The sequence below is a fragment of the Rhipicephalus microplus genome, chromosome 8, assembly GCF_043290135.1.
Source record: "Rhipicephalus microplus isolate Deutch F79 chromosome 8, USDA_Rmic, whole genome shotgun sequence".
Lineage (NCBI taxonomy): Eukaryota > Metazoa > Arthropoda > Arachnida > Ixodida > Ixodidae > Rhipicephalus > Rhipicephalus microplus.
Window position 1 is genome coordinate 83,442,003 of NC_134707.1, and position 27,621 is coordinate 83,469,623.

At 43.9% G+C, this 27,621-nt stretch overlaps 2 protein-coding genes across 2 annotated transcripts in view; one reads left to right on the forward strand and one right to left on the reverse strand.

Annotated features, from left to right (window-relative positions):
- Nucleotides 1-3,655: 3,655 nt before the first annotated feature.
- Aplip1 (JNK-interacting protein Aplip1) overlaps nt 3,656-27,621 on the reverse strand; it is a 63,891-nt gene continuing 39,925 nt past the window's right edge. Inside the window, exons 9-13 of the mRNA XM_075872233.1 lie at nt 19,091-19,194; nt 18,485-18,589; nt 17,561-17,640; nt 14,324-14,422; nt 3,656-12,304 (exon numbers count right to left, since the gene is read on the reverse strand). Of these exons, the coding sequence (XP_075728348.1) occupies nt 12,232-12,304; nt 14,324-14,422; nt 17,561-17,640; nt 18,485-18,589; nt 19,091-19,194 (461 nt within the window). The 3' untranslated portion in view covers nt 3,656-12,231. The remainder of the gene's footprint in view (nt 12,305-14,323; nt 14,423-17,560; nt 17,641-18,484; nt 18,590-19,090; nt 19,195-27,621) is intronic.
- Nucleotides 21,862-23,609, forward strand: LOC142769174 (uncharacterized). The gene is made up of 4 exons (XM_075872159.1): nt 21,862-22,356; nt 22,424-22,630; nt 22,709-22,906; nt 23,070-23,609. Exons 1-4 carry the CDS (start codon nt 22,207-22,209, stop codon nt 23,607-23,609), a joined length of 1,095 nt encoding a protein of 364 aa, XP_075728274.1. The 5' UTR covers nt 21,862-22,206.

A 27,621-nucleotide genomic window follows, 5' to 3' on the forward strand; every position in this document is an offset into this window, starting at 1 on the left:
CTTGCTGCGAAGTGTGGTTGTTTGTTTACCGTTTGCCGCACCAGCTGCTGGTCAACCTTGTAAGCGTTAGGTGCGAAGTGTCGACCACGAATGATTAGGCCCCGATGTACGCCGCTGGATGGCCGATTTGCTTCAGCCATGCAGCGCGCAGGGCCCCATCGAGAGACACCCGATGCCAATGCTTCTCCGCTCGATTTGCAGCCGACGACAGAGCAAGAGCAACGCTTTTTACCCGTGTTGCTCATGTCAAGGGCGAAGTACGTTTGTACGTGCGCTCAGGCGCTGTAGTTGAGCGAGGAGTGTACACGTGCACCTGACAACTGCGAGGCTGGTCCTTTCACCGCAGTTCCAAGAAACAAGGGGCAGTTTCGGAGCTGTTGGGTGGGAACAGGAACTGACGTTGACTTTATTACTGTTTTTTCACATCTGATTTAGACTAATCGGCGAGCTGCGTGCTACATCACGTCGCCGATCACCGAGTTGACATCACTGCGCGTGCAAGGGGGTCAGTCAGGCAAAGGAAAGATGCGCGGGAATCGTTTTTCGAAATAGAAGCTCTGTGCGGCACGCAGCGCTGTAATATTCAGAAAACGTGATCGCTGCGGTCTAATCTACGAATTCCCGAGCTTGTATGGGGGTTGTAAAAAAAAAAAAAGTCGGAGCCTGTTTACTGGCCCTTTAAGGGCACTAATACGCCTAAGTCCGCTGTTTACTTTTATAATTGACATGCAGTATAGTGAGCAGACTGAGTTCTAAATACTGTATCCCGAGTTCATAATCAAAATGTTGATGGTTCAAATTACAGAGCGGCGAGTGCCGGAACACCAGGATGTCATCCAGATACATTAGCGCAAAAATGTAAATGCACTAATGACACATACTAGAAGTACAATACGGAATTCCACACTTCGAGTGGGACTTATAGGGCTGAAATTACGACCATCGATTAAAATATTGCTTTCATTTTTTGTGAAAAAACTATGTTTTTTTTTTTTTTTCAAAAAAAGGGGACACGATCTACGGCGGTTCTGGACCCGTTTCGAGCTGCTTGCCGTTTCTAACCCAACTTTGCAATTGGCTGCTGTTGCTGAAACAATGCACAATAAACGCTCACCTACCTCTGTAAAAATATGTTTCACTTTCGTGTTATACCGATTCTTATATAGGAAGATAAGCCACATTTTTTTTTTCTAACGAAAGCGATTACATTAGTACTAAGTAATGCGGCGCATACACGTATGAGTAATTGAACAAACTGCGTTGTGTACCGTGGCTAGGACTAACAACCCCTTCCAAATCTTAAAACGCTTTTCCACAGCCTACTAATGTGCAGCAAAGAAGGTGACTTAAGCGGCGTTCTGCACGGGTTAGTACAAGGCCAAGAAATTTTTGAACCGCTACCTTCTTTTTTTTTTTTTTCCACGACGGTGTTAGGTTTGGGGCATATTTACTCAGCTTGCTAGCTAGGCGTGTATGATTAGATAAAGTGATATCGGCACGCACCCGTTGGCCCGGCAACGGCACCGGATATCTATAGCATCTGTCGTTACTATGGTCGCCATGGTCGCCGGTGTTGCCGGCATGTGGAGATTGTTCACACGCAGTAGCATGCCATAGCCACGTTGGCTGACTGGGAAATTCATATTTCCCGGGTACCAATGGCCATACGGCGTTGTTACTTCATCTGGTTGATCGCATTTTGCGAATGTCCTGGCCTAGTGAGCAGATATCTTACACCGTACTTTAGGGTTAGGGTCTGAAGGCAGGATCCCTGGATTGATTGACAGGTGGCCTTGATTTCTCGCTGAAACAGGCAGTTTGGCGCAATTTCGGCAAATTACATGGCTATCGCGCAGCTCGGCGCTAAAATGGCGAATTGTAAATTAGCGCAGCTATTGTACCGCTGCATATATATCTTACGTAGCATCTTTTTCGTCTATGCCAGCCAGATTGATTAATTGATATGTGGGGTTTAACGTCCCAAAACCACCATATGATTATGAGAGACACCGTAGTGGAGGGCTTCGAAAATTTCGACCGCCTGGGGTTCTTTAACGTGCACCCACACTGGCCTACAGCAGTTTCGCCTCAATCAAAAATGCAGCCGCCACAGCCGGGATTCAATCCCTCGACCTGCGGGTCACCAGCCGAGTACCTTAGCCACTAGACCACCACAGCGGGGCAATGCTAGCCAAATTAAAAAGAGCTGGCGCAGTCTGAGGCAGACAACCAGATGGCGGGGGCAAGAGGGGCGCTAGCCCCCCACAGAGAAAAGTTGGGGGGGGGGGGGGGGGGCTGAGCCCCTCCCCCCACTTTTGACAGTGGTCACTGTCGGCTGAAAGCTGGGGAAACAACTAAAATGAAATTTTTCTTCCCCACTGTAATCACTCAATTATTTTGTTACGAGAAAAAGAAAATATTACGAGGGAAAGTTACAATATAGTGATAATTTTCCAACATTTCAGCTGTGACGATTTACTTGAAGGCTCTGCGACGGCATTTGCAGCGTAACATGCAGATACGGGCCAATTTTTTTTTCACTGCAATTCTAAGCAGACGCGTTAGGTAGGACACCAGCTTGTCAAGGGCTTGGGTTCGATTCGCACTCGAACCCATAACTTTTTTATTCATTTAATTTGCATCACTCTCGACATTCCAGTAATGGACAGTATGATTTTTCACATGAAACTAACCAAAGAAATGCGAGAATGTCTCTAAAACGAGCTCTTTAACGCTCGTTAAAATCCTGGCACCGCTCCGTACGCCAAGGCGCGTCGGCATTTGAACACGTGGCATCAAACATTCGAAGTTTATCACTTGCCGCCGCGTTTGTTCAAAAATAAACTGAGCAGTTCGCGTCTGCATAACAGATGAACTTAAAACAACCTAGAATGTCCCAAGACATCATGGCGTGGTTTGCATAAAGCAGTAATTATAAGTGAAATGGGCCAGTGACATTAAAGAAACATACAAATGAATGTGTGTGGCCATCTTTTATTGATATTTCATCTTGCATTGATCATATCTTTAAAGGACCAGTCAACAGGCTTTTTCTTTTATTTTTAAACCCTCCAAACAAGCTCGCGCATCCTTCGCACGCCTGACCAACCTCCTTCTACACGCCGCGACGCCAACTCGACGATCGGTGACGTTGACTTCATTACTTTTTGTTGAGACCTGGTTTAACCCAATCGGTGAGCTGCGTGCTGCGTCACGCACAGAAAAAATGCGCGAGATTTTCCTGCGCGTTTCAGAGCCTGTTTACTGCCCTTTAAGTTTGGAATGTACTGCCATACCAGAGGCCGTCACATATACTCTATTCCCAGCACTTTTCACGAACGGCACCGCCTTACCAGCGTGGTCATTCCAATCAAGGTAATCTCAAACTTTTGTTCGCCCATTACAGGCATCACTCACGAACTCGATTAACTAATCTCTGTTTTTGTGCTAACTAGCTACTTTTTCCGCACTGCTATTATATCTATGTATTGTCATTCACTCCCCTTCGGTCTTGAGGGTACAATGAAATGACAATGGAAACACACTGCCCCAGTGGGGAATCCCAAAACTGCAGACCGAATGCCTCTCATCCGTAGCATGTTACATTAAGCCCACACTGCTCATCTTCATGAGTCACAAAAGAAAGACACGAATGAACATTTCGCACTAGGCATCATTCATTTCATTCGAAGAAGCTCTACACAGCATTCTTGCAAATACATGTACACGAACATATTTGCCTTTTCGTATAAGGATAAAAATAAAACCAGATGGGGGAGCACAGAGGTTTCTGAGCAAATCCTCTCACAGCTGAGGTAACACAGTCTGAACTGTCAATAGAAAACCATGGGTGCAACATACTAAATCTCTAAGAACATAAAGCTTCAGACTATAATACCTTGAATATAATGAGTACAACATATGTGCTAGACTTACAGCTACAAGTGTTACTTTGTGCAGCACGCCTGTACAAATTTGTGGCACATGTTCAGCACGTACTGAGCATTTAGAGTGCTGGTTGAAGCAGCAATCATAACCGAAGAAGAACACTTTCTCAGTAAAACACTATACAGCAGCATCACATTCTCATGAACATTTTTCCATTCATTGCAGCAAAACAAACAGTAGAGCTTTGGCAAAAGAACAAGCATGGTCTCTTAGCAGTTCAATTGAGAAAAAGTCTAACCATTCCTTTTAGATTTTGTACAATCTCACTTTCAAAAAACACTCAACATCTATTACCCGAGGTCACCTAGCTTATGAAGTCACCGAGAAGGCATACAAGCTATGGCTAACAGCTTTACAGATAGTGCTTTGTATAAGACATTTGTGGGAAAGCCCGTAGCCAGAAAGATGAAAAAAAGAGACTTTGGTAGCTGCGTGCTGTAAAAAGCAATTATAAGCGAAGAAGCAGCACGCACAGCACGAAGAACATGACATGCACTAGAGATATGGTGGGTTAGGTATGGGGAACAGAAAAGTGCACTGTCAAAACAGTTTCCTTCACTTATAGTATTTACAGGTTTGCAAACAGTGTGCCATTATAAGAAAATGACAAAGAAAAAGCTAATGTGTAAAATTCGCAGAGGAACGCACATGGCCAAATGGTAAAAAAGTGGCGCACCAGTAAAAAAATGAGCAAAAAGGCTCGAAAATGCGAATGCCAACAAATAAAATATATTCAACACCCTACTCACTACACTCTTCTACACAACGCTACGCTCTCTTCAGAATCCACTCTACGAAATAACCCGAATGGGGCATGCTTGTTACAAAAAAAAGCACTCGTTTATTCCTGTAAGCAGTCCAAAATGCGCTGTATAAAGTGCTAAAAAAAGCGAACAAGCAGAACTAGACTAGTTTCACAAAAAGAAACAGGCGCAATAACGTTTCTTCTCTATAAAAAGCACTCTCTACACAGAATTCAAGTCCCGCTTGCCCAAGGCAATAATAAAGTGCTGCACGTTTGGCGGTAAACACAACATTTGAGGCTCATTCACTCCTTATGAAGAGCACCGGTCGCACGACCTCGTTAGTCACAAAGCGACTGGTTGCAAATGGTCGCTTTAGTCGCAAAGTGACTGCCTCAGCTCTGTAGCTCACAGCTTGATTTTACAGTGACGGGACTAGAGCCGCAAACCTCTGATCCATTGAGATGGCCAGGAACAAGGTGTTGACTTACTTTGCAAGGCAATGTCGATGCGAGAAGACGTGAAGTTGCAAGATGCCGTTCTCAAATAAGTCGCACGACCGGCGCGAGTCGCAGGTGTTAACGAGCTTTTTGACAACGTGCACTCTCTTTGAGGGGGGGTAGTGTGCAGGCTGACAGTGATAGTCCTCGTGTTGGATGGAACACTACTTTCAAGTTGGCCATGCAGACTGTCACGATTACTGTAGTTACCGCAAGTGTAAAATGCTGCGGTTGTGTGACCGTGCGCTGAGAGCGCCTAAGGTAAGCACTGATTGCAGCTCCCGCAAAGGCAAAGGTATCGCTGAACACCCTAAAATTAGACTGGGTGCGCATACAAAATGTCATGACTAAACAAGAACATGCATGTGATCTGCAAATGTCCACGAACTTTAGCTCCGCAGTGAACTTGGAAATTCATTCAAAATAACAGCGGCCATGAACCAAGACAAAGAAGTGCACATCTGAGTCAGCCATGTGATGTTCCACCCTTGTTTTCTCCAATATCACTAAGCATTTTCTGCGCAATGTTACCTCAATATGGTCAACACTCTCAATATATTCTATATTGAAGATTCTGCAGTTGAGATTCTAAACACGCGTGCTGCAGCTTGGAAAACTACAGCACGCAGATGCGACAGACAAGTGCCCGCTCGATGCCACAGAAATGGGTGTGATACTGGGACCAGTATCCAATGACTCTTATGCCAAAAAGCATAGGTACCCATCAGTGCGGATGAATACCGCAGAAAATCTTGCAGGACTGTCACTCAAGTGTGCCTGCTCGTGTGCAATGCAGATGCGCTCAGTGACACTTATCACAAGAAAGCCCGTACAAGCCCCAGAGTAACGGCACTAGCAAGACATATGAGCATATGAGAACCCAGAGTGCTGGTGCCAGACCCAATGTCCCAGTGCCAGTAGCACATAGGAGTGTGTGTGAGACAGCCCAAATGCTTATACGTACCAGCCACAATGTACTGCCATGCCGGACATGCCACATGGTAGCATCTCTGGCATTTAACCGAAAGATACAGCCAGTCAATGTAGTACTGCTACCTGCACCACATAACACGCCTGACACTTAATTTAAACTGCACATCTATGACAAGTTATGCTCTGGTACCAGTACCACGAGGCGTGTAACACAATTCAAACAGCACTTGTACCACCCATTGTGTTCTGGTAGCAGCACAACATAACAGCTTGTATGATACTTGAGCCAAATACCAGTACCACTGAATCCTGGCACCGCTACAGAATAAAAGAATGTCTTAGACATAATCCAACAGGTACTCGTATAAGTCACTGAGTACTGGTACCAGCCCTATACAAGAGCATGTCTGAGCCATATCCCAATATGTGCTAGTACCAGGCACCATGTACTTGTCCCAGTACGATTAACAGCACGTTCGAGATATAACGCAAAGTGAACTAGTAGTGGTCGCTGAGCACCGGTACACGCAGTTTAACACATCCGGTGACTCTAGTGTACCGGCTTATGATGCTCGCTATAATGTATTAAGCGAGCACCGTGCAAATTGCAAAGTATGATATAATTTGAGAAGTCCAAATAAGCTATTGCTCAAAATCTACTTGTCGTCCTGAAGTAAAAAAAAATTAGTTTTCACTCTAACACGTACAGGAACATTGCTGCCAAATGTCACAGTCAGGAAAAGTGCACAAGGATACTTGTTTTTTCTTCTATCTTAAGGAATGTAGGTGTGAGATCACCACGCTTCAACTTTTTTGAGATCTTCCGATACTAATGGCACATTTCAAAATAGTTGAGGGTACAAACCAAAGCTCATTTATACAGCTACATCATTTAATTTTGCTTTTACTCTAAGAAGTTTAAATCAAACCCCTGCAGTTTTAATAACAAAAACTACAATTTTGTACTCTGCAGAAAAGCAGTGTGGCCACTGTGATACTCAGGCAGACACTAATTGCTTCAATTCCATTTAACCACCCCTTTCATTCATACATAAAAGCCATTGTTGCACTGAAGCACCGAGACACATGCACTTCGTCTAAGATGTATTGTTCGGTTTGCAAATATGTAACTGACACTGCATCTTCACACCCATTAAAATGTGCCACTCTCTTCCCATAATTCTCTTAATCACTGGCATACAGTCATACCTCGCGAGAGTGATTTTAGGATATAGAAATACACTCAAGCTTCGTTATAACAAAGTTGCATCTTCGCATGAAACAAGTTTGTTATATACAAAAATTCATTATAAATGTATATTTCTAACACGATACCTATTGCAAGACCATTAATTTACCACGTTATAACCAATATGTCATTATGCCTGTGTTCGTTATAACGAGGTTGAGTGTACTTCCACAACCCTTTCAGTCATGACTTTCCCAAATATTCATATGTTTATGGATAAATAATTTACAGCACAGAAGGGCATAATTTCGCCTTCAGTGTGCATTCAGACAATGCCCATTCAACAGTACAAATGCAGAAAAATAAATATAGTAGACATAAAAAAGAGTAATGCCCATCTGAATTGCATAGCAATCGAGGACCCAGTCGCCTCAGTGAACCTAAAAAAAAAATAAGGTGTCACGTAAAACACATGTACTGTACAGTAAAAAAACAATTAAATGTAGGTTTCTCTGGTAATAAAGACAACACAAAAAAGGCTGATGGGTTACGTTGTTGGACATCAGATCTGCATGCTTTGACACCGAAATCACGCAATAATTGTTTGTAAAATATAAATTGGTCGTCCTTTTACCAGCCCATAATTTGGTACTCTGAGCTTTGCCACAGGAAGCAACAAATGTGAATGGCCTGAAATGACAATTGAGCAAACATGTGACAAAAAAAGGGCATGTTAAAGAACTCAAAAAAACATAGCTGCCAAAAAAAATGTGTTAATGGATACATTTCTGGCACGTAAGTTTATCTGTGAGTATGAGATAGAAATCAGAACAAATAAAAAGTGCGCAGAAAATGTTGCAAAAGCAACAAAAGGTGTTTTTGTGACGTCGCACATGCACAAAACAGTGTGAAAATGTTGCTCTAGCTCTTTTCCTTTGCAGTACTGCTTTGTTTTTCAATATTACAAATATATGTGCCGATGGCAACTGTGTGACCTTCACTAAACACTTCCATCACATGTGACCTTTAATGTAAGCTCTTACTGACTTGTGACTTTTTAGTGCAAGGACTAGCAACCTTCAAAACAAGATTTGACCTTCACTAAACACTTCCATCACATGTGACCTTTCATGCAAGTGCTTACTTGTTACCTTTAGTGCAAGGACTAGTGACCCAAGAGTAATGCACTGAGAGTAATGCCTGTGTTCTCAAAGCGTTTGTCCATTTTGGGGTACTGCCCTTCAAGCTGGAAGTGTGCTCTCACCGCCAATATAGTCACTGTGCCTGTGTAATGAATTATATTTTTCAATGACTAAAACTTCAGAATCATGTTAATGACAGTGTCTGTTTTAGTCACAATGACTTCAGTAGAACACAAATAAACATGTTCCCTTTAACCCCTCCCTACAATATAAGGAACATTGGCCTGGCCAGGTTCTTGATTACACGAATCAAATGATCTATACATACCTGTGAATTGACTATCAACAGAATAACAAATATTCACTAAAAAACTATCAATAGTGTAACAAAAGTTACTACAACCATTACAATAATCTACGGATTGTGGTACCATGCAGAGTTTTGCAATTCACAGCTGGTAATATTGCCAAAAGTTCTGTGATTACTGACACTGATTGACACTTCCACTAGTGCCACTGAGAACCAGGAAACTCAAAATTTGTCTTCATTTTAACTTGCCATATATGGCTCGGTCTTACAAGTAGGACACCTGGCAGCAATGTCTGATGTCAACAGGGTGCTACCAAGAGTTCCAGAAGCTTATGTACTGTCAACTTGATTAGTGACAAAACCATCAATGGCACTTGCAGAAGTGATAGTTATAGTATCCATACTGCGAACAGTGTAGAACCAGCAAAACCCCATGACCTCCGAGTCATTGTGGTTAACCAAAAATTGTGACAAACCTGTTGAGAAACACCCTCACAGTTAAGGTCTCTTAAAACGCACCTGGAAGTGCATTAACAACTTTGCAGCTTCAAGATAATCTAGAAGCACTGGCAAAGTGCGTTGACTAGAGCGGAAGTCACCGGTACTCTCATAATGGCAAGCCATGGCTAACCCAGCCCAAACTCTCTAGTGGTAGCGGTCAAAGCTGCACACTGTCAGCTAAAGATACATGAAAAAAACATTAAAACAGAAGTAAAAAGATTAGGGAATACCAGCCCACCTTTCCAAATTGATCACTCTAAACATCGAATTAAAAATTGGAGGACTTGACAACTGGGTTACCGACGATGACAACTAAATGATGATAACATTTTATGCACAATCATATATTAAACAAAACAGTCTTCCCGTCCCATCTCAGAGCGAGTGTTAATGTCTTTTTTGGTAATCAAAGATGCGCCGCTCGCTCAATCACTGTCAACAACTGCAATTGGACACGAATCCCGTTTTTCTGACGAGAACAAATGGTAACAGTTGCCATAACAACTAACACCTACGACACTTACAGATGGTGATCTGTATACAGCTTATCAGACTTCTGAACAAAAATGTCTTCTTAAAGAAAGGAAAGAGGCTTTCCTTTACTGTCTCTGTTTTCTTTTTAGCTTGGCAGCTTGGGTTGCCAAGAACAGACTTTGCTTCAATATCATTATTGAAATAGTTAGATGGCATTAAGGTAGCACTGGCCATGGAGCATTCAAAAACACACTTCACAGCAGCCAGCTAAAACTATTTTGAAGGAAATGAAATAGGAGAAAGTTCAAAGGAACTTCTGCACGTACTTCACAGATGAAATCAAATGAGAAAAACTCAATACTGTGGCGCAGCCCAATTCAAACGTGTAACTTTTCGTGGCCCGATTAGGTAGAACAAAAATACCGACTGCAGTTTGATACCAAAAAGACGGGAAATAAAGAATACCCATCCAATGTTTCAGAACCCACTACACCTAGTCTGATCTTGTACCCCATGTGGATTCAAGTAATCACATCGCGAAGCATGCTCAAAGCCTAAGAGGTTGTCTAAAGCGTAGCAATGGCCTCCGAAAAGCAATGGCGAAACTTCTGAATGTGCATGTCCTCTCTTGTGTTAAACCTGGATACCAAATTTGGACTACTGACAACAGAATGGGCCCCATTTTGTAAAGCTAACATTTATGGATTTAGTTTATATAAAGGGGCCAACGGCTGCACTAGTGCACCATGGCAGAAAGCAAGTTTCACGGATTGGAAATTTCCAGTGAATAACAGCTCGCAACTAGATTTCACATTCCTTTTGGTATTGGTTTCATGAGTAAATTCTAGACAACCTGCAACAGGATCGCAGCAACAAGCTTTCTTGAAGTCTCGTTCTACATGCCGAGCGACCGGCATATCTTCCACATGCGCAGGCGACCCACCAGTGGGTCACGGCGCACCTGGGACCTACTGGCGGGTCACCCGTTGGTAATGGCATGCAACACCAGGAATTTCTTCCGATTACTTACAACTTCTTGCAACAAGAATTGTACCCCTGCTTTCATGTTCGAATAAGTTATCTTCTCAGCAAGCCGATGCATGGTCGTAACATTGCAGCCGGCCGCAATAGAGAAGCACAGCCCGTTACTGATCAGAGACCCATGCCACAGTGAACCTGTTAATTAAAGCGGCCCTGCAGTGTTTTTCCAGGTAAACGTCAAATACCTTAATTAAAAGAAAGTTTATTGCCTCGCGAATCAACTACGGCAAAAATACTTAGTATTCGTCAAGTACGAGCAGAGTTATAACGATTTGTCGCATTATTTGAGCACTTTCTTTTCATACTAAGCAAGCATGCCGAAATCTACGCAGGGAGGGGATGACAAGTGGCCAAAAAGATGCATCCTTTAGTCAGTGCACATCATGGCTATAACTTACTTTTTCCTTTTTATTAATATTTTCTTTTGTGTTTCAAATGTCTGGCTTACTCTCAAATCAGCCAATGGTCAAACAATTAGGACTTAAGGCGCGCTCATTTGGGTTTTTCGCCAATCATTTGGGTTCGTGGCATTATTTCTTGAGAGAAGAGGGAACGATTCGTAGCTCACTTTGAGAATTAATGGTAAGTTCGAGGCCGTGTGCAGTGATGTAATGTTTGGCTCGCATGTTCTCGGGACCCTTACGTGCTGATCAACAGCGTTTTCTGACAGAGCTCAAAAAGCCTTGCAGGCCCCCCCTCAAGTTCAATTATGTAAGCAAAGAACAGGCTATTCACATGAGTCAATCCTCTCCGCCCAATGTACCCCTGCGAGCCAAGTTGTGCATTGACTAATTTTATTCTAGGATGCTGAAGAACTAACCGCACCAGGCACAGGGTTGTTTTTCAGTGCACTAAATGTGGCTGTTATGTTAAATTTATTAGTTTCATAAATACTAACCGCAGTTGAGTGAAAGCCAAAACTAATGAGAAATGAGATTAACTGTCAAGCATATCAAGCTTGTTACACAGTAGGACTTGCCCAGCAAGCCATGGCTCCTTATAAAAACAACATTAAATGGCCCCGCTGAGACTAACGGTGTTCCATTTAAAAGCGGCCCAAACGGTACATCTGATTCGAGCCATAAAAATGTAAAGCAGTAATCGGGCCATCGTGTCTTCCTTCCGCATCTACACTTGCATTACATCTCGCAATTATTACAAGGTGCTTCAAACCTCCACGATTGAGATTCCGTATCTAGGTGGTCAACACAATAGCGTTTGCCACGTACAACATAAAAAAAACAGCAAGAAGAGGTGCTGAGTGGCAACAGAAAATGCACAAACGTTTCGCACCAACTGCACATCACAGACAAAAAATGTGCAGCAGAACAGATTGCGTGAAGCCTCGACAAACCGACAAACGTCGGCTCGGCGCGGTGCGAGTGAGCCTCTACCAAACGGAAAGGTGGAAGCAATCGTGTTACTGCTGGCTCCCTCTAGCCCACTGGATTCACTCTATATAGATATCTTCAACAGGGTAGGCCATCTCAACGAATTTCTGGTAGAACTTGCGGAACGCTCGCCTGCAACGAAAAGTTTAAATGCATGACAATCGGGAAAATGAGCAAAGATGGGTACGCATTAGGCATACCCATCTCCCATCTCTTTAATTATTGCAACGAATATTATAACATTCGTATTCAGGTCAACACAAATTTTTAATTTTCTGAAATTTCTAAGCATCCGATACAAACCAATCTACCGCAAATGAATATAATTCCACCATCAGAGCCTTGCTTTTAATGTGGTAAATAATATTTAAATATTTCCTCTTCTTATACGAAACAGTTTGGGATAGAAGGCAGCATGCACGAAATAAATATTTATCCCTTCAAACCTCAATACAATGAACCAAGATAAGTAAATGAAATAAAGTATTTGTTATAGAAATAGAGTTCAAAAACCCTAGCCTTATTGGGAAAACGAGGCCGAGCTAAGCTTGGCTAATGTGTGCCTGACATACTGCTTTTCTTTCTTTCTCATTGCTCAATACTTGCTTTTTAATTGTTTTTCCTGTATCCTGTAGATTGACCACAACGCATATGTTTAAACAAAAGAGAAAGCATTGATCAAGGGTTTCTTTTGTTAGATACAACATAATGAAAACAACGGACAATAAAACTAAGGAAGGTACAGGGGAGATATATTTATGTCTTAAGACACTAAACAACAAAAACGATTTATTGCATGTTAGTAAAGTACGATTTCACAATCCTGAAAACCCCATTTTTACGGCGACACAACGCTTGGCAAGCGAGAAAGCGCGTGAAAAGAAAATGAGAGCGACGACATGTGACTCCCACACCAAACACAGTGACGCCACATTTCGATGGCATCTGCTGGTTCCTACGTAGCTTCTGATCCATAAAAATGAAGTAAATTGTCATCTGCAGGTGCCACAGACCTAGCATACTAAGTTCCACAGAATTTCGTCAAGCCAATGTCGTGCAAATACGCAAACCAAAATTTTTTTACATCAAGTACGGATTTTGAATTTAAACTTCGACCTTCATTTTCTCCATTAATTATGAACTGATGATTGCGAAACATATGGCATTAGAGTTCTAAGAGTGCAGTTTTTAATCTAAACCAAGTCATTGTTTCTTTTTCCTAATTGACACCTTCCTTAGCTAATCAGTTGGTTTCATTAGGTTACATCTATGTGTTTATCAGTGCATTGCTTCAACAGCTACTTGCAACAATGATGCTCGTGCATTCCTATCCGCACAACAATCAAATGGCAAGTCACCTCAGCAATCTAGATAAAGGATCCAACTCGTACGAGAAACGACTGATCGCCGACACGCCCACAATTACTGAAAAACGGCTACAACAAAATACGCTTGTAACCGGCACGCGTTTGAGGGCCGCATTTATGCACACCCAAATTACTGTACACTGACAAGTGTGTTTTTTTTTTTTTTTATATAACACACTTACAATGCTCATTCATGAATAGAAGCTTCGCTTGATTGGGTCAATACACAAAAGGCTTATAGCACGAGGGTTTTTAAACAACCTACGCAATTACAAAGCCTTCCTTACGTATTTATTGATGGTAAGTTACAAACTAACACTAACAGCGCTAGCTTTGCACACAATCTCAATTTTTGGCTTCCTTGCTGCAACCTGTACTACGGTAAAATTACATTATCATCTTTGCTTGAAACTTGAAATGACCTTTCGTTCTCAATTAAGCAGTCAACTTCTTTTAATACATTCAAGCATCAATCAAGACTTATTTTATGTAAATAGTTTTTTATGATAGCTATGATGATTTACACTTTGATCGCTTTTTGTTGCACGGATGGTTTGTGCTGCTTGTTGCCGATTTTGAGAAATTTTTTTTTTTTTTGGACTTGTACTTCATTTTTTTTTTCCTGTTTTTTGCTCTCATCTTCCCTTATGTAATTTTTAACCAAGGGTCTTGTTTGCAGTCAGTAACGTTGGGACCCTTATCTGCACATTGCACATAGTATTTATTGTAACTAGAATAACTAATACACTAAAACTTAAATGCTTAGTCTGTCTCAAGGACTCACCCGACAGCCTCGGCCACTTCCCGCGTAGAGCCCTCAGCCTGGAACACATGGCAAGCAAACCGCTCGCGTAGCGGATGCTTTGTGATGAAACCAAAATACCTAAAAGACAACAGGGAGTATTTGCACATTTCTTTATTCGGCGCACACTAATGACATCCATTCACTCATCCATAAACAAGTCACAGTTTTGGTACAAGGCCGAAGCAATGAATGCGATAGCAACACGTGGGGCTGTTATAAGAAGTAAAGCTCGAAGATACAGGAACCATTCTAAACGTAGTGAACACGGCCGATTGAGCTTGGATTGACAGCAATGCAGTAACCACACTACAGTAGAATCTCAATGATACGAACTCAAAGGGATCGCATAAAATATTCGTATCAGCCTAAATTCGTATGAACCAAAACAACTTGAAGCTGATAAAAATGATGAACAAGAACTTCATTCGCAAGTACACCTTGCTGAAAAAAAGTCTGTGATGTTCTTTTAAACTTTCCTGCCTTAACCGCCTCTTTATGAAGTACAGCGGTTTTCTCGCCCATGCTGCTGGCGCAGCGCATTCACAGTTGACATCAGGGCGAGCGAAAGCGGCCAAACTCATTGGAAATTCACTCGCTTCCCCGCGTCAGCAGCCGTAAAACCGCGCCGCCATGTCGACACAAAAAAAAGACGAGACCTGGAGAACTCGCATTGAAGAATTCAAGCGAAAATGCCAGCATGGACGAAAAACCACGCCCGCGCTTGCCGAAAATATTTTTACATTCGTCCTGGCCCTCGTATGCATGCCACCCCCGCTGCCGCCATCGCCGCTTGAAAATTCATTCCATTTCGCCCGGTTCCTGACCACTGAGTTATAATTATGCATACAAGGCACTGAAAAGAAACAGTTTAGACCTTTACTAGCATTACCTCGGAAGACATGCCAGCCAAAATGACACGAGCGGACACAGCGACGGCGGCGGATTCAGCCGGCAGTGCAAAAGCAAGACAGGTTCGGGTAACCGCTGATGCCTTCGCTGCCATGTTGATTTGCGGCTGGTTGTCGACATCACATGGTTTGAGAAATAGAGCAGCGGGTAAAGCCAAAGCCGTGAAGCGAAAAGGCGATACTATGCCATCGCGTGGCGGAACAATTGGTCTTGGGACAGATTTTTTCGCGTCGGCCTCGCGACGTGTTTTTGCTCGGTTGCCCCGCTGGCATGCAGCGGGGCATGCAGCGGGGCATGCAGCGGTCAGTCGGACATTCGGGTCATCTGCGGTGGCTGGGGAAACCATTCGTATAACACCAAATCCCGGTGTATTTTATATAATGTAGTTCATCCAAAACAACCTTAAAATTCGTATCATCACGAAATTCGCATCAACCGTAATGGTATCATCGAGATTCTAGTGTATCTTGACAGCTGGTGTTGTGAATAGTTGACTGCGAGACGTCCAACAGGAGGCAAAGCCCAAGTTCACCACAGAAAAATGTGACTAGCCACTGGTTTTCACATAAAAGTACAACGTTGAAGTCTCCAGTGACTATCACCGACACATCCTGTAGGAGCATCGCACAAAAGTAGTGCACCAAGAAGTTAATGAGGTCAATCTACAAGGTTCCTGGTGAGATGTTATTATTGCGACGACAAAACCATGCGATGTTTTAACGGCTCAAGCGTCACCGCAACTCATCTGGGGCAGCAAGTTGAGTTTGTCCGTTTAAAACGATAGTGGCAGTGTGCATTTCGATGGGAACCGAATTCACAGGCATGACGGGATCAGAAACTTCCCAAATATTCCTGGACTTGATGCGAGCAATTTTTTCTATTGCTATATAGTGAAAGTTAAGCCAGAGACGTTTTGAGTGGCCATTCCATCCAACTGTATGTGCTTCAGTGAACCCACCTTTCTATTGATGAAGCCATCTGACAGGTCAATGTTTAGAGAAATCATGTATAGCTTGTCCAAACAGAGTACATGCTTTGTTCAGGCATGTTTCTTTCAAGTCAATTGACAGTAAGCCAGTTGTAAATGGTGCATATACATAGCTCGCGTTAGATGACAGTATGAGCAGCGCAGCCCAGTTGGTTAATGCAGTGCACCGAGAAGCGAGACGTTGCTAGTTTCAATCCCCGGTGGGTCCCTCGGAATTTTTTCTCCAGATAATTTCTTTTCTTTGTGCCTTTTATAAATACGTTCGTACATATACATATCCGGCACATGATATACATATACATATCCGGGACAAAAGAGTTACTAGGAGACCAACATCGGCTACCCGGCGATACTGCCAGTCAAACCGAAAGTACTTTTCAGAGTGCGCAGGAATGTGTGGCTTCGAATCCGGCGGAATAAATACTGGTTTTCAGCAAAACCAATATCTACGAATACATGCAAAAAAGAACTAATCACTAGGCTTGCACAAATAGTGAATTTCAAAATTGAAGTAAATTAGAAGGTAATAGCAATTTTTTCAAAAAAATTCTATAATTGAATTCGAATAGTCGATTAGTATATATCACTCATTATAAAAAAATGAACGATTCGTCTTGACCAATTTAACCTGCACAATATTTTTCTAGTATTTAAACAAAGGATGAGCAATTGTCATTCTTTTTGATTGAAAGAAAGTTAACGCAACTTTTAAATACTAGTAGCTAGATTTGACTTTCGCTAAAATGCAAGTGATGACAGGTAAAATATGTTACATCTAAAAATTTACATTAATTAGAGCAGATGAGCTGATATATTAAGCTTTTAAGCTTAAAAAGGAATTGATGTGAGGGCAATATGTTCATCAACCTTGAAATGAGAGTTCACAGCAGTGCGGATTCTCCTTGTAAAGGTGTATTCACGATACAGCCCCTCTCTACTGAAGTAAAACGCTCTTTACATGGGAGGGTTACATGCAGACTAACATACACCTATTTGTTCATTTCTAATGCTTTAAAGATATCCAATATTTTGAATCGAAGCGAATTCGAATACGTCATTACCTGTTAAGATATTCTAACGAGGCAACTAAACAAGCATGACAATATTCGCACAAGCCCACAAACAATGGAACTGCTTTGGAAGAGCAGAAATCTCTGATTTAGTCCACAAGCAGAAAAAAAATACATATAAATGACATGGCTTATCTCTCTAACAATTACACAAGGAGTTTGCTTGTTCCATTTAACTACTTCAAGCTCGATCACTTTTTTTGTTAATTTTTATCGCAAACAGTGCAAAATATGTGACGAGTGACTCACTTGTGATCTTTAGGGTGGTACCCACAGAAGGTGACATTCTTCAGATTGAAAAAGTAGTCGTGTGTTGGCACATGGTTGGGCTGCAAACGAGAAAAGCATTTCGTTGCACTCGAATACAGCAATCGCTTGTTTTCTCTATGCACTACAACAACCACATGTGCAACAGCAATTCGTATCGTAAAAGCATGTGGCCGCTGCCCCTTTCAGGACACTCGAAATAGGCACCAATAATCTAGCTAACCCCTCCCCCCTTTTTCCTTTTCTCTACCACTACCCTTTTACACTCTCTTCTTTGCTACAGAATCCCACAGCAGAGGTTCCCAGGAAACCCAGTTCTAAAAGCTTTCGAATATGCGCACGATTCCTTTGTAATTTTACAGTGTGGCACCTCGGGGTTGTGCTCTCGGTCATCACAAACTGTAGGAACAACCAAAGATTGTCTTTCCTCCGTGTCGTAACGCATGAAATTTCACACGAAAATTCCCTCTGGCACAGCAAAAATAGTAAGAGTATGCATATTCAATGAAGAACATTTGGAGCACCGGTGCACATTCATCTTTAAGACTCTACACCGCCAACTTCATTTTCGGTCCAAGCCCCCCCTTCCCTTAATCTTGAGCAATTAAGTTTCACTGTGAGAAGGAGGGGCGGTTGCTCAACATTTTATGGTACGCACAGAAGACAAAAGTCGAGAAGGATAAGGCAAACTCGAGGAACATGGTGCACTCCAAGAGAAAATTGGAATGCAAATCCTTTCACCGCCACACATGCGCTAGGTCCGGTCCATTCTTACGTTCTCCATCAGTCCCACAATGCCTCAGTCATGCAATTTTAGATTAACAAGATAATGCATGAGAGCACTCCAGTTTCAAGCTTTAACAGACAGACAGGCTAAAAAGAGCGAAAAGCGGAAGTGTGTCTCACAGCTGGTCGCCCACGGTCCACCATCCGCAGGCCGAGGTCGGTGACTTCGAGGACGCACGGATGCGAGCCGTGAACGCCCACTTCGGAAGCACTAGCCTTGGCAACCTGTCATTGAGACATGCAGGAAAGACTGTAGTCACTAGCACTGAACAAGTTAGTTAACTACAGGTGATGATTTCAACTGGAGGAGGTCGCCCAGCCAAACATTGTTTACACAGTTAATGCAGTCGCACAAAGTCCATAAAGAAATATAGTTGCTGACAAAAGTCGAGTCCTCCTTAAAGTGGCATCAGCTGAACGGTTGAGGGAAATGTGAGCTGGGGACCCTAAATTGTGCTTTTTATAGTTATTAAATGAACTTCGATGATGAAATGAGTTGATGTATGAATGATGTATGATGAATGAAGGGTCAAGATTCTGAATACACATGTAGCTTAAAACTTTCAGAAATGTTTCGAAACCCTCTTGATGTAATGTAACTGCCAACTAATATTTAAAAAAAAAGAAATATCAATAACATCTACTAACTTGCGTCTATTTCATTTCGCTGTAAAAGTTTCAAGGGTCAAATGTTACACTGCAGCAAAAAAACCCCGGCCTGCTCACCTTTCGAATCGCCTGGCAGAAGACTTCACTGCCTTTGTGGCACGACACTTCAACTGAACCCAGGAAGTCAAGCAAGTAGCGCTCCTTCCTGATCTGCTGACCCTCTGCGAGTTGAAAGTGTGGAAACATGTTCAACTAACACTAGCCCCAATGACGCGCCCTTATCTGCTTCTTTGCCCATCAGCTCACACCACATGAAAATTTACACTCATGGGTGAATACTCAAGTGCTTTTAATATTAAAATGAGTAACACCTAGACTTGTGCAAATATTTGAATGCTTCGAATGAATATTACTGCATTCGAACCTGCTTTGAGTCGTATTTCAGTTACTGAAAATTTCGAAGTATTCGATATAAACGAGCAGCTGTATAATAGTTCACATGTAACCCCTCTGTAAAGGTGGTTTCACTGCAGTACAGAATGCTAAGCCATGAAAACATCTCTCCAGAAACCCCCTAACTGCCACAAGGCTATATCAGAGTCCTTCAATACTTTTCTGGTCACGAAACTTCTCCGTAACGCTATGGGAGAGCTTCATATGGGGATCAAAGCTCCCGCGCGGTGGCGCTACGAGTCTGGTGAAGGCGGCTTGGACGGCGGCGGCCGCATTTGCAGCGTTTGCAGTGCGTTGGAGCGCGAGCTTACTGGTTTGTTTGTTGTGTGGTATAGCTGTCTACACTCATCACAGACGGCAAACTATGTGAACTACCATGCCTCTGACGTGCTGCGTACCTGGTTGCCGCTCTGGCTATCGGAGTTGTACAGAAAAAGCTTCGCTGTTCTGCCTCCCAAGCGACCGCGAACAACGCGACAGGTGGAAGCGAGCCATTCCACGACAGGAGACGGGCGCTTTCAACTTCGAGTCGAAGGCCGTTCGTGTGTGCGAGAAACATTTCGACACCACGGACATTATTCGAGCCGATGAGTTCAGAATAAGTAGACAATCTGTGCTTCTGCAGCGCGAGAAGCCTAAGCTCCGCGTCGGTGCCATACCCCGGATATTTGGAAACCTGCCGGCGTATCTTACGAAGCCCAAGCCACGGTCGCGCTCACAGCGAGAAAATCCGCCTGCAAAACGTCGTCGCGTTTCGTCGCCGAACAACGATGGCACTGCAGCTTCTGTGAGCTCCAGCACAGAGCCCTGCGATCCTGAAGCAGCCGGAGATGATGGTAAGCCTCCATTCGCGTTGCCTTGTTTTCTTGTTTCACTATGTTGAGAGCCTGTATTGCCTGTGTGCTGCGTGATGTCGCATTATATTGATCCATATTTCTTCGTTTGACAGGTGGAGTGATAAGCACTGGAAGCTGCACAGAGATGGCATGCCAGACAGAGGGAAATGTCTGCTCCATCTCAGAGCTCCACGCAGTTAAAGACCAGCTTCGAAGCACTAAGCAGCAACTTCGTTTGTGCCAAGTGAAGATTGCGAAATTGACAGTGCAAGCGAATAGGAGCAGAAGATCGCACCAAGACGTTCGGAAGCTTTCGGCTCGCGAGAAGCTCATTTTTGACCACTGGCTCATGAAAGCCAACGCGAAGTCTGCAACAGCTGCGCGGTAAGTTCCAAATACCCCATCACACACGTAACATTGCTATTGGATTGCCCCTTTTGCGTTTGAAAATGTTATCTCAAGGTGTAGCCTTCATTTATTCATCATGTATTTGTATCTGTTGTACCGCAAAACAATATGCTATTGAGGCAGACATTGGTTTGGCCGTTTTGTGTAGTGTTATTTCTAATTTCGGGAAAAATTGCAGGTTTGTTTGGGCAAATATACTTTCTTCAGTTTTTATAACACCATTCTCATTATTTTGTGCTTTGCATGAATAGTTTCCAACACGCTCATTGTGGAAAACAAATTTGCAATTCATTCTCTCCAGGTACAAAAAAGAGTGGATTTATGACTGCTTGCTGCTAAAGATAAAGTCCACAGCAGTCTACACTTTTCTTCATGAAAATGAATTTTTGCCCCTTCCAAATCCCCGCACCCTCTATGGCTACCTCAGAAATCTGAAAGCTGATTTTGGCTTCGACAGCACTTTGTTCACGGTTCTGTGTGAAAAGCTAGAAGCAGTTCCAGAAAGAGAGCGTCGAGGTAAGAAGCAGTACTCATTTTTATAATTGTATTATATTCAGCAGCGCAATTGAGACAAGATGTTAACCTACCCAAAACTTTCCAGGAGTGCTCATGTTCGATGAAATGAGCGTCAGAAAAAGCGTCCACATTCGCGAGTCGGACATGGCACTGCTGGGCAAGGTGGATTTCGCCGAACACACACGACCAGGTGACCATGGCAAAGACGGCGACCACGTGCTGGTCTTTCTGTTTCGGCCTTTTCTGGGAGGGTGGTCACAAACTGTGGGCACATTTTGTGCTTCTGGTGCTGCCCCAGGATCAATCGTGGCGAAGCTCCTTTTGCAGTGCATTGTTCACCTTACAAACGCTGGTGTTGTTGTTGACGCAGTGACCTGCGACAACTCCACATCAAACCAATCAGCCTTGAGATCTCTGGGTACGTCTTTTCAAATTTTATTTAGCTGTGGTTAGTGATGTAGTAGAAAAACAAGTGTACTATTAAACTGTTTTTCTCTCAAGGTGTCAACGGGGACATGCACAAGCTTCAAACGTGTTTTGAACACCCGTGTGAGCCCTCAAAGCAAGTCCACGTTGTAATTGATCCACCGCACATATTTAAGTGCATCAGAAACAACTTGCTCAAAAAGGGCAAGTTTTTGGTAAGTAAAAAAAAGTTGCATGTGAATGCCTTGACCTGTGCATAAACTATTCAGTTTAAAAAAAAAATTTGTCACTTGTCCTTATGTTGCAGCTCCCTCAAGGACAGGAGGTGTTCCACTGTCACTACAAGGACTTACTGGACTATGAAGAAGAACAGGCTGGACTCCGGGCTGTACCGAAGTTAACGAAAGCCCATATTTTCCCCAATGCGTTCCAAAAGATGAGCGTGAAGTTGGCTGTCCAGGCAAGTCATGCACGCAGCTATGTTCAGTGCAAAGTGTATTTCAAAAACATCTGCTCACACGTTTTGGGAAGTAAACTTAAAATCCTTTTTTTCCACACATTTTACAGCTGTTCAGTGAGAGTACTGCTTCGGCCATGGAGTTTTATAGCGAGCAGGAAGACTGCAAGAAGCTCCATGGGTCGGCTGCAACATCGCAATTTACAAGAACATTGAACAAGCTGTTCGACTGCCTGAACTCTCGGAGGCCAGACCATGTTCGATTCAACGAAGCACAACACATTGCTGTGAGATTATTACATGTGTTATGAAGTGTTTTTCGTGTACTATAGATGAAGCATAATTTTATTCCAGGTGTTGAAGGACAGCATTGCATGGCTGGACAACTGGGAGAAATACATCAAGACATTACCGACCCAGAGGCAAGTCTGCTTTCTGAGTAAGCAGACATGTGGAGCCCTCAGACTGACACTGCATAGCTCAGTTGCACTCATCGAGAGCTTGCTGTTGTCTGGGTTTCGTTACGTTCTCGTTGGGAACTTCGGACAAGATCCTCTAGAGGTAAACATGATGACTTTTATGTGTATAAATGTGCTATGAATTTCTCATTGTTGCGATAAATTGATTTTTTCTTTCTAGAGGTTTTTCGGCATCGTCAGGCATGTTGCTGGTGACGGAGGGCAGCCGACTGTGCAACATTTTTTGTTCATCTATCGGATGCTCTCTGTAAACAACCTAGTTCGGCCGCCAAAACGGGCCTCGGTCGAGGGAGATGGACCCCAGCTGTTGCTCAAGCTCCAGGGCCTCTTTGACAAGGGAAAACCTGCCTCCAGTCAGGTAACGTGCCCCTTGCTTTTATTTATTAGCTCTAGTTTCTTTTTTTCAGGAGCAGTTTCACTACACAAATGACCAAATAACCAAATGAAACATAATGTGTTTTTGCATTTACGAATCTCAACTTATACATTGAAAGATTTGAAACTTGGAATGTATTTTGCAGATTGACATGTTGGCGGTCCTCTTTGATGACGTTCTTGAGGAGCCGGGAGAGGCAGTGAACAATGCATCCGTGCCTGACGTTACGCTCTCCACCAAAGAGTGCATTCTTGATTATCTTGCCGGTTACGTGGTAAAGAAGTTTTCAACGATAAGCTGCACTGACTGCGTGGGAACACTCAAGAGCCAGACACGAGAGCCAACTGACCTAATCCAGAAGAAGTCAAGAGGATTCCTGCAAGTGCCCTCATCCCAGCTTCTCAGCCTGTTGCGCATTGTGGAAGGACATATTGAAGAACTGACTGTGGACACAGTTGCATGTGCCGATGTGTATGCGAACATTGTTGACCAAGTTTTGCTCGACAGCCGCATTGCTTCTGCTGGTGTGGGCTGTAGGTTGCACTATGTGGGTACCACAGCAGAGGTTGTTCATTTTTTCTTGAGGTGCCGCCTGCACTTTTACACCAGGGAAAAAAACAAGCTGACACGAGCGACGCGGCGAGCAAACTGCCCAGCAAATGGTGGCAACAAGCCCCATGGGTAGCAGATGTTCTGTTTGTCATGCTATGTAAAGCCCAACTGTTGTGTTTTGTGTTTGCTAGTGACAAAAAACACTTGCACATTTGTGTTCCTAGTTGCTTGTGTGACGTTGTTTATTTCCTTTATCCGCCATGCTATTGCCGTAAACTTGTATGAATAAACACTTGCACCACAGCCGCGGCGCGTTTTCTAGTCATTTGCATGCGCTTGGCAGCTGCCTGCGACGATCAGCAAGTGGCCAGTCAGGTTACTGTCATCTGTGTGGCGGAACCAAAATCCACGGCGGCGACATTTTGATTATCCAATCAGGTATTTTGAATTTGCAAAACGGAGCATGGCTAGCTTTGCCTGTATTTCTTTTTTAATTTTTTTTAGTGTCCCCGCCGCGGTGGCTCAGGGGCTAGGGCGCTGTGCTGATGATGATGAGCCCAAGGACGCGGGTTCCCAGCCGCTTTTCTGATGGAGGCGAAAAGAGAAAATGCCTGTGTTTTAGAGATTCCCGCGCATGTTAAAGATACCTGGGTGGTTAAAATTATTCCGGAGAGCTACACTACGGCGCGCGCCCGATTGCCTGCATAGCGTCAGCGCGTTAAACCTCATAACCAAGTAATCAATTGACTTGTCGTTTTGGTGGGACGAGTGTGTCAGACACTGACCATACGAGTTTTTCTGTTGACACCCTATACCTATGTTGACAGCCGGGAAAGTCGCTCAAGTGTGTAGCATTTACTCCTACGCGCGCTCATTATGCTGCTTCCATTTCGTGAGCGTTTTTCTTCATCATGTTGATGCTCACTTTCCAAACCTAGGTTATTTTTGTACATTATTAGCGCGCTATAAAATCGCGCAGACACAGCGCTAACCCAACGTGCTGTACGTTTGCACACCTATTTGCTAAGCGCAGCATGTCGCCCAGGGCTGTATATACCGATTTAAATCTGGTGCTAGTTAACTCAAATGCAGGAAACTGCAAAGACTACTCAAAAATCGAAAACGCCAGATGTCCTCCTTCTCAAAGCGAGAACGTAGCGGCCGTGACTACCGCAATGAACGAACGCTGCAACATATACGACTCAGTAACACGCGTGGCCTTGCCTCTATTTCACAGCTAAGCTAAGCGTCAACTGAATCAAAAACACGCACACTTCGCTCGCGTCGCTCGCGTTTTTACAGGTCGCGTTTTTACAGGTGGAAATGAAGAGCAGATGAAATTAGGCGCATTGCCGACGGAGAAACAGCCGGCCCGCAAGCGTCGCCGGCCGCCGGCGAAGCCTTCACGCTAACAGGGGCGATCCTAGCGGCAGCTTTTGTCCCTGAATGAAACTTCGGCCGGAGTTTCGTGACCAGAAAAGCATTGAAGGACTCTGGCTATATTAAGGGGAGACATTGGTCTTAAAAATTTTTTTTTTTCAATTTTGAATATTTAGAGTTGAATTTTTTTTTTTTTTTTGTGATACGCATTTCTCATGGCTGAAAACAAATATGCAATTATTTTTCAGCTGTCACTTCCAGATTTAAAATATTGACTGTTCCATAAACTTACATTCTGCCCACAGTTTAGACTGCTTTCTCATAAAAGATTGCTGCAAATTAGATATGACAGTGTTCTGTAAAGAACAGGGAGTGCAAGGAAACTATAGCTTCACTTTTAGCTTCATTGGTTCAAGAGTTATGGCCTTAACAAGTAGACTCATCAGAAATCTGAAACAGTTGCTTAATTATATGATGAATTAAATCACTGTTCTTAATAAAATTATCATAATTTGTTAGTCTTGTTACACTCATCAATGTATAAGCTTACAAATGCTGCAAAATTTATCAAAATCTAACCACTAGATCAAAAGATACTGTGGGCAATGGCCTCAGACCTGATGAAAAATGTTTTGAGAAAACGAGAAAAGAAGTTTAGGGACACGGTGAGCATGTATACTAAACAAGTACTGGCGTAAATCAGTGCAGCAATGATGCTAGACGTCACCAGGAGTGTAGTCGTCATCATTCTTCGTGTGCTTTCTTTTCATTGTACGCCAGATGTATCCATGCAGACAGCGTTACGGCGGTGCTCGAGCAGTCGTCAGTAACATGTGCGGCAGCCTTCTACGAGGCAGGAATCATTCCCACTTTCTCGTAATCTTTATATGTCTTTGCATCTCCATGAAACATACAGGGTGAAAAAAAAAAAGATGCAATTCAACCCAGCTTGTCCCGTTCGCTGCGCCACATGAACCACGTGCTTGTTGTCTCAGAACTGGACCGTGCACTGCATTCCCCCCCCCCCCAACCCCCGCTCTCGGCGAGCTCCGTACAAAGTTCAGTTCCCCGCCCTCAGCGCACGTCCGCACAAGTTTCGTGGCGATGCCATATTCCCGATCTTTCTCGGAAATGCTGCCACGCTCGCTACACACACTGCACTTCATACACTGAAGCGGTTCATTCAATATCCCTAAACTTATGAGGATGAACGGTGTTCCAATGGTCGCGGTTGCTTCCGAGTCTCGAAAAACAAACCGCTCGCATCGTAAGGGTGACTTCGACGAAAGGTCTCTTTGAATGTCACTCGCAGGACAAGCAAGGGCCACTTTTTCAGCGTCATAAACCCGGAGAGTGCCGTCGCGCAAGTCTCCCATGTGATCGTTGGCCCCGGCTATCGCGTCCGTGATCGTGAGAGCTGCGTTCATGATAGCGTTGGCACAGCCAGCTTTTTCGGTGTTCTCAGCGGCAGAGGGTTTCGTTGACAAGACGCTGCATGCTCTCAGGCGCCGTTCTCGCTTCTTTTCTAACGCATGAGCAGTATGGAAATTTCGATGACCGCCTACCATCACACCGATTGCACAGCCGTCGCTTAGGCCTCGTCACAAAATGGCGGATTACGCACCGCTGTCTAGCAGACGAATCCCTTGACATACAATAGGGAACCGGGAACTGCCCTGTGGAGAAACGCACCAATTGTTACGTTTTGCAACAGACGTGCCGAAAGGACCAGACAAGTTCCGACGTTTATTGACCCATGCTTTGTGGGTTCGTGGCTCGGGCAAGAAGAGGCGCGCTAGCAAGCGGCACTCTGCATTTAACACCTAGTAGCGCATGCGCACTTCGAAAAGTGCTCTCATCAATGGAGCGCAAGCCGACACCACACCACCTCCCCTTGTTTTTTAATAACACACACAATCAGTCAGAGTCCAGCTTGGAACCGATCTGGTGGGCCACGATTTCGCAGGGTGTAGCGTCTTGCTTCGGCGGGTGTTGCCTGTGGCGAAATCAAAGTTGCCCTGGACGGTTGTGGCCTGGGAGGAACTGGTGTGTTGCCAGTCTCAGGAAAAACCAGGAACTCGCTGGACGTAGCTTCACCAGCTGTTCCATGCATAGGGGTAACGTTCTCTGCAGGTCTGTGCAGCAGCTGATCCTGGTGGCGACACCAGGTGAAGGTACCCCTTTGTGTGGTTGCACGCACTTGGAAAGAGACGGGACCTGTTTGAGCAACAATCACAGCGGGAGTGCACCTTGGTTTTCCAGAATAATTACGTGCTAACACGTTGTCGCCTACCCAGAAAAGACGATCGCGATACGGACGACTTAGTGCCTGAGTGAATGATTTGTGGGCTACTCCTTCCGCCACGGAGGGCTTAACGGCATCTAGCCGACTTCATAAGCGCCGTCCCAGGAGCAATGCCGCTGGTGATTTACGAGTCGTCGCATGCGGCGTGTCGCGATACGACAGCGAGAATTTATGCAGCTTTGCCTGCAGAGTCTCTCCAGTGCTGTCTTTGCGGAGGGCGTTCTTTAAGGTCTGAATGAAACGCTCTGCCAGCCCGATGGAGCTGTGGTGGTAGGGAGCCATGAGGACGTGCCGTGCCCCCATTGCCTGCACGAAGTGCTTGAACTCCTGCGAAACAAATTGAGGCCCATTATCGGAAACAATTGTTTCAGGAAAACCAAAACGTGCGAAGAGCTCGATCAAACAACGAATCGTGCTTTCTGCAGTTGTCGAGCGCATTTCGAAAACCTCTGGCCATTTG

Excerpts from the sequence above, each read along its gene's own strand:
- LOC142769174 (XM_075872159.1), top strand. The coding sequence starts at position 22,207 with ATGGAGTTTTATAGCGAGCAGGAAGACTGCAAGAAGCTCCATGGGTCG. Across the intron at positions 22,357-22,423 it reads ACGAAGCACAACACATTGCT|GTGTTGAAGGACAGCATTGC; the intron begins GTGAGATTATTA and ends ATTTTATTCCAG. Across the intron at positions 22,631-22,708 it reads TCGGACAAGATCCTCTAGAG|AGGTTTTTCGGCATCGTCAG; the intron begins GTAAACATGATG and ends TTTTCTTTCTAG.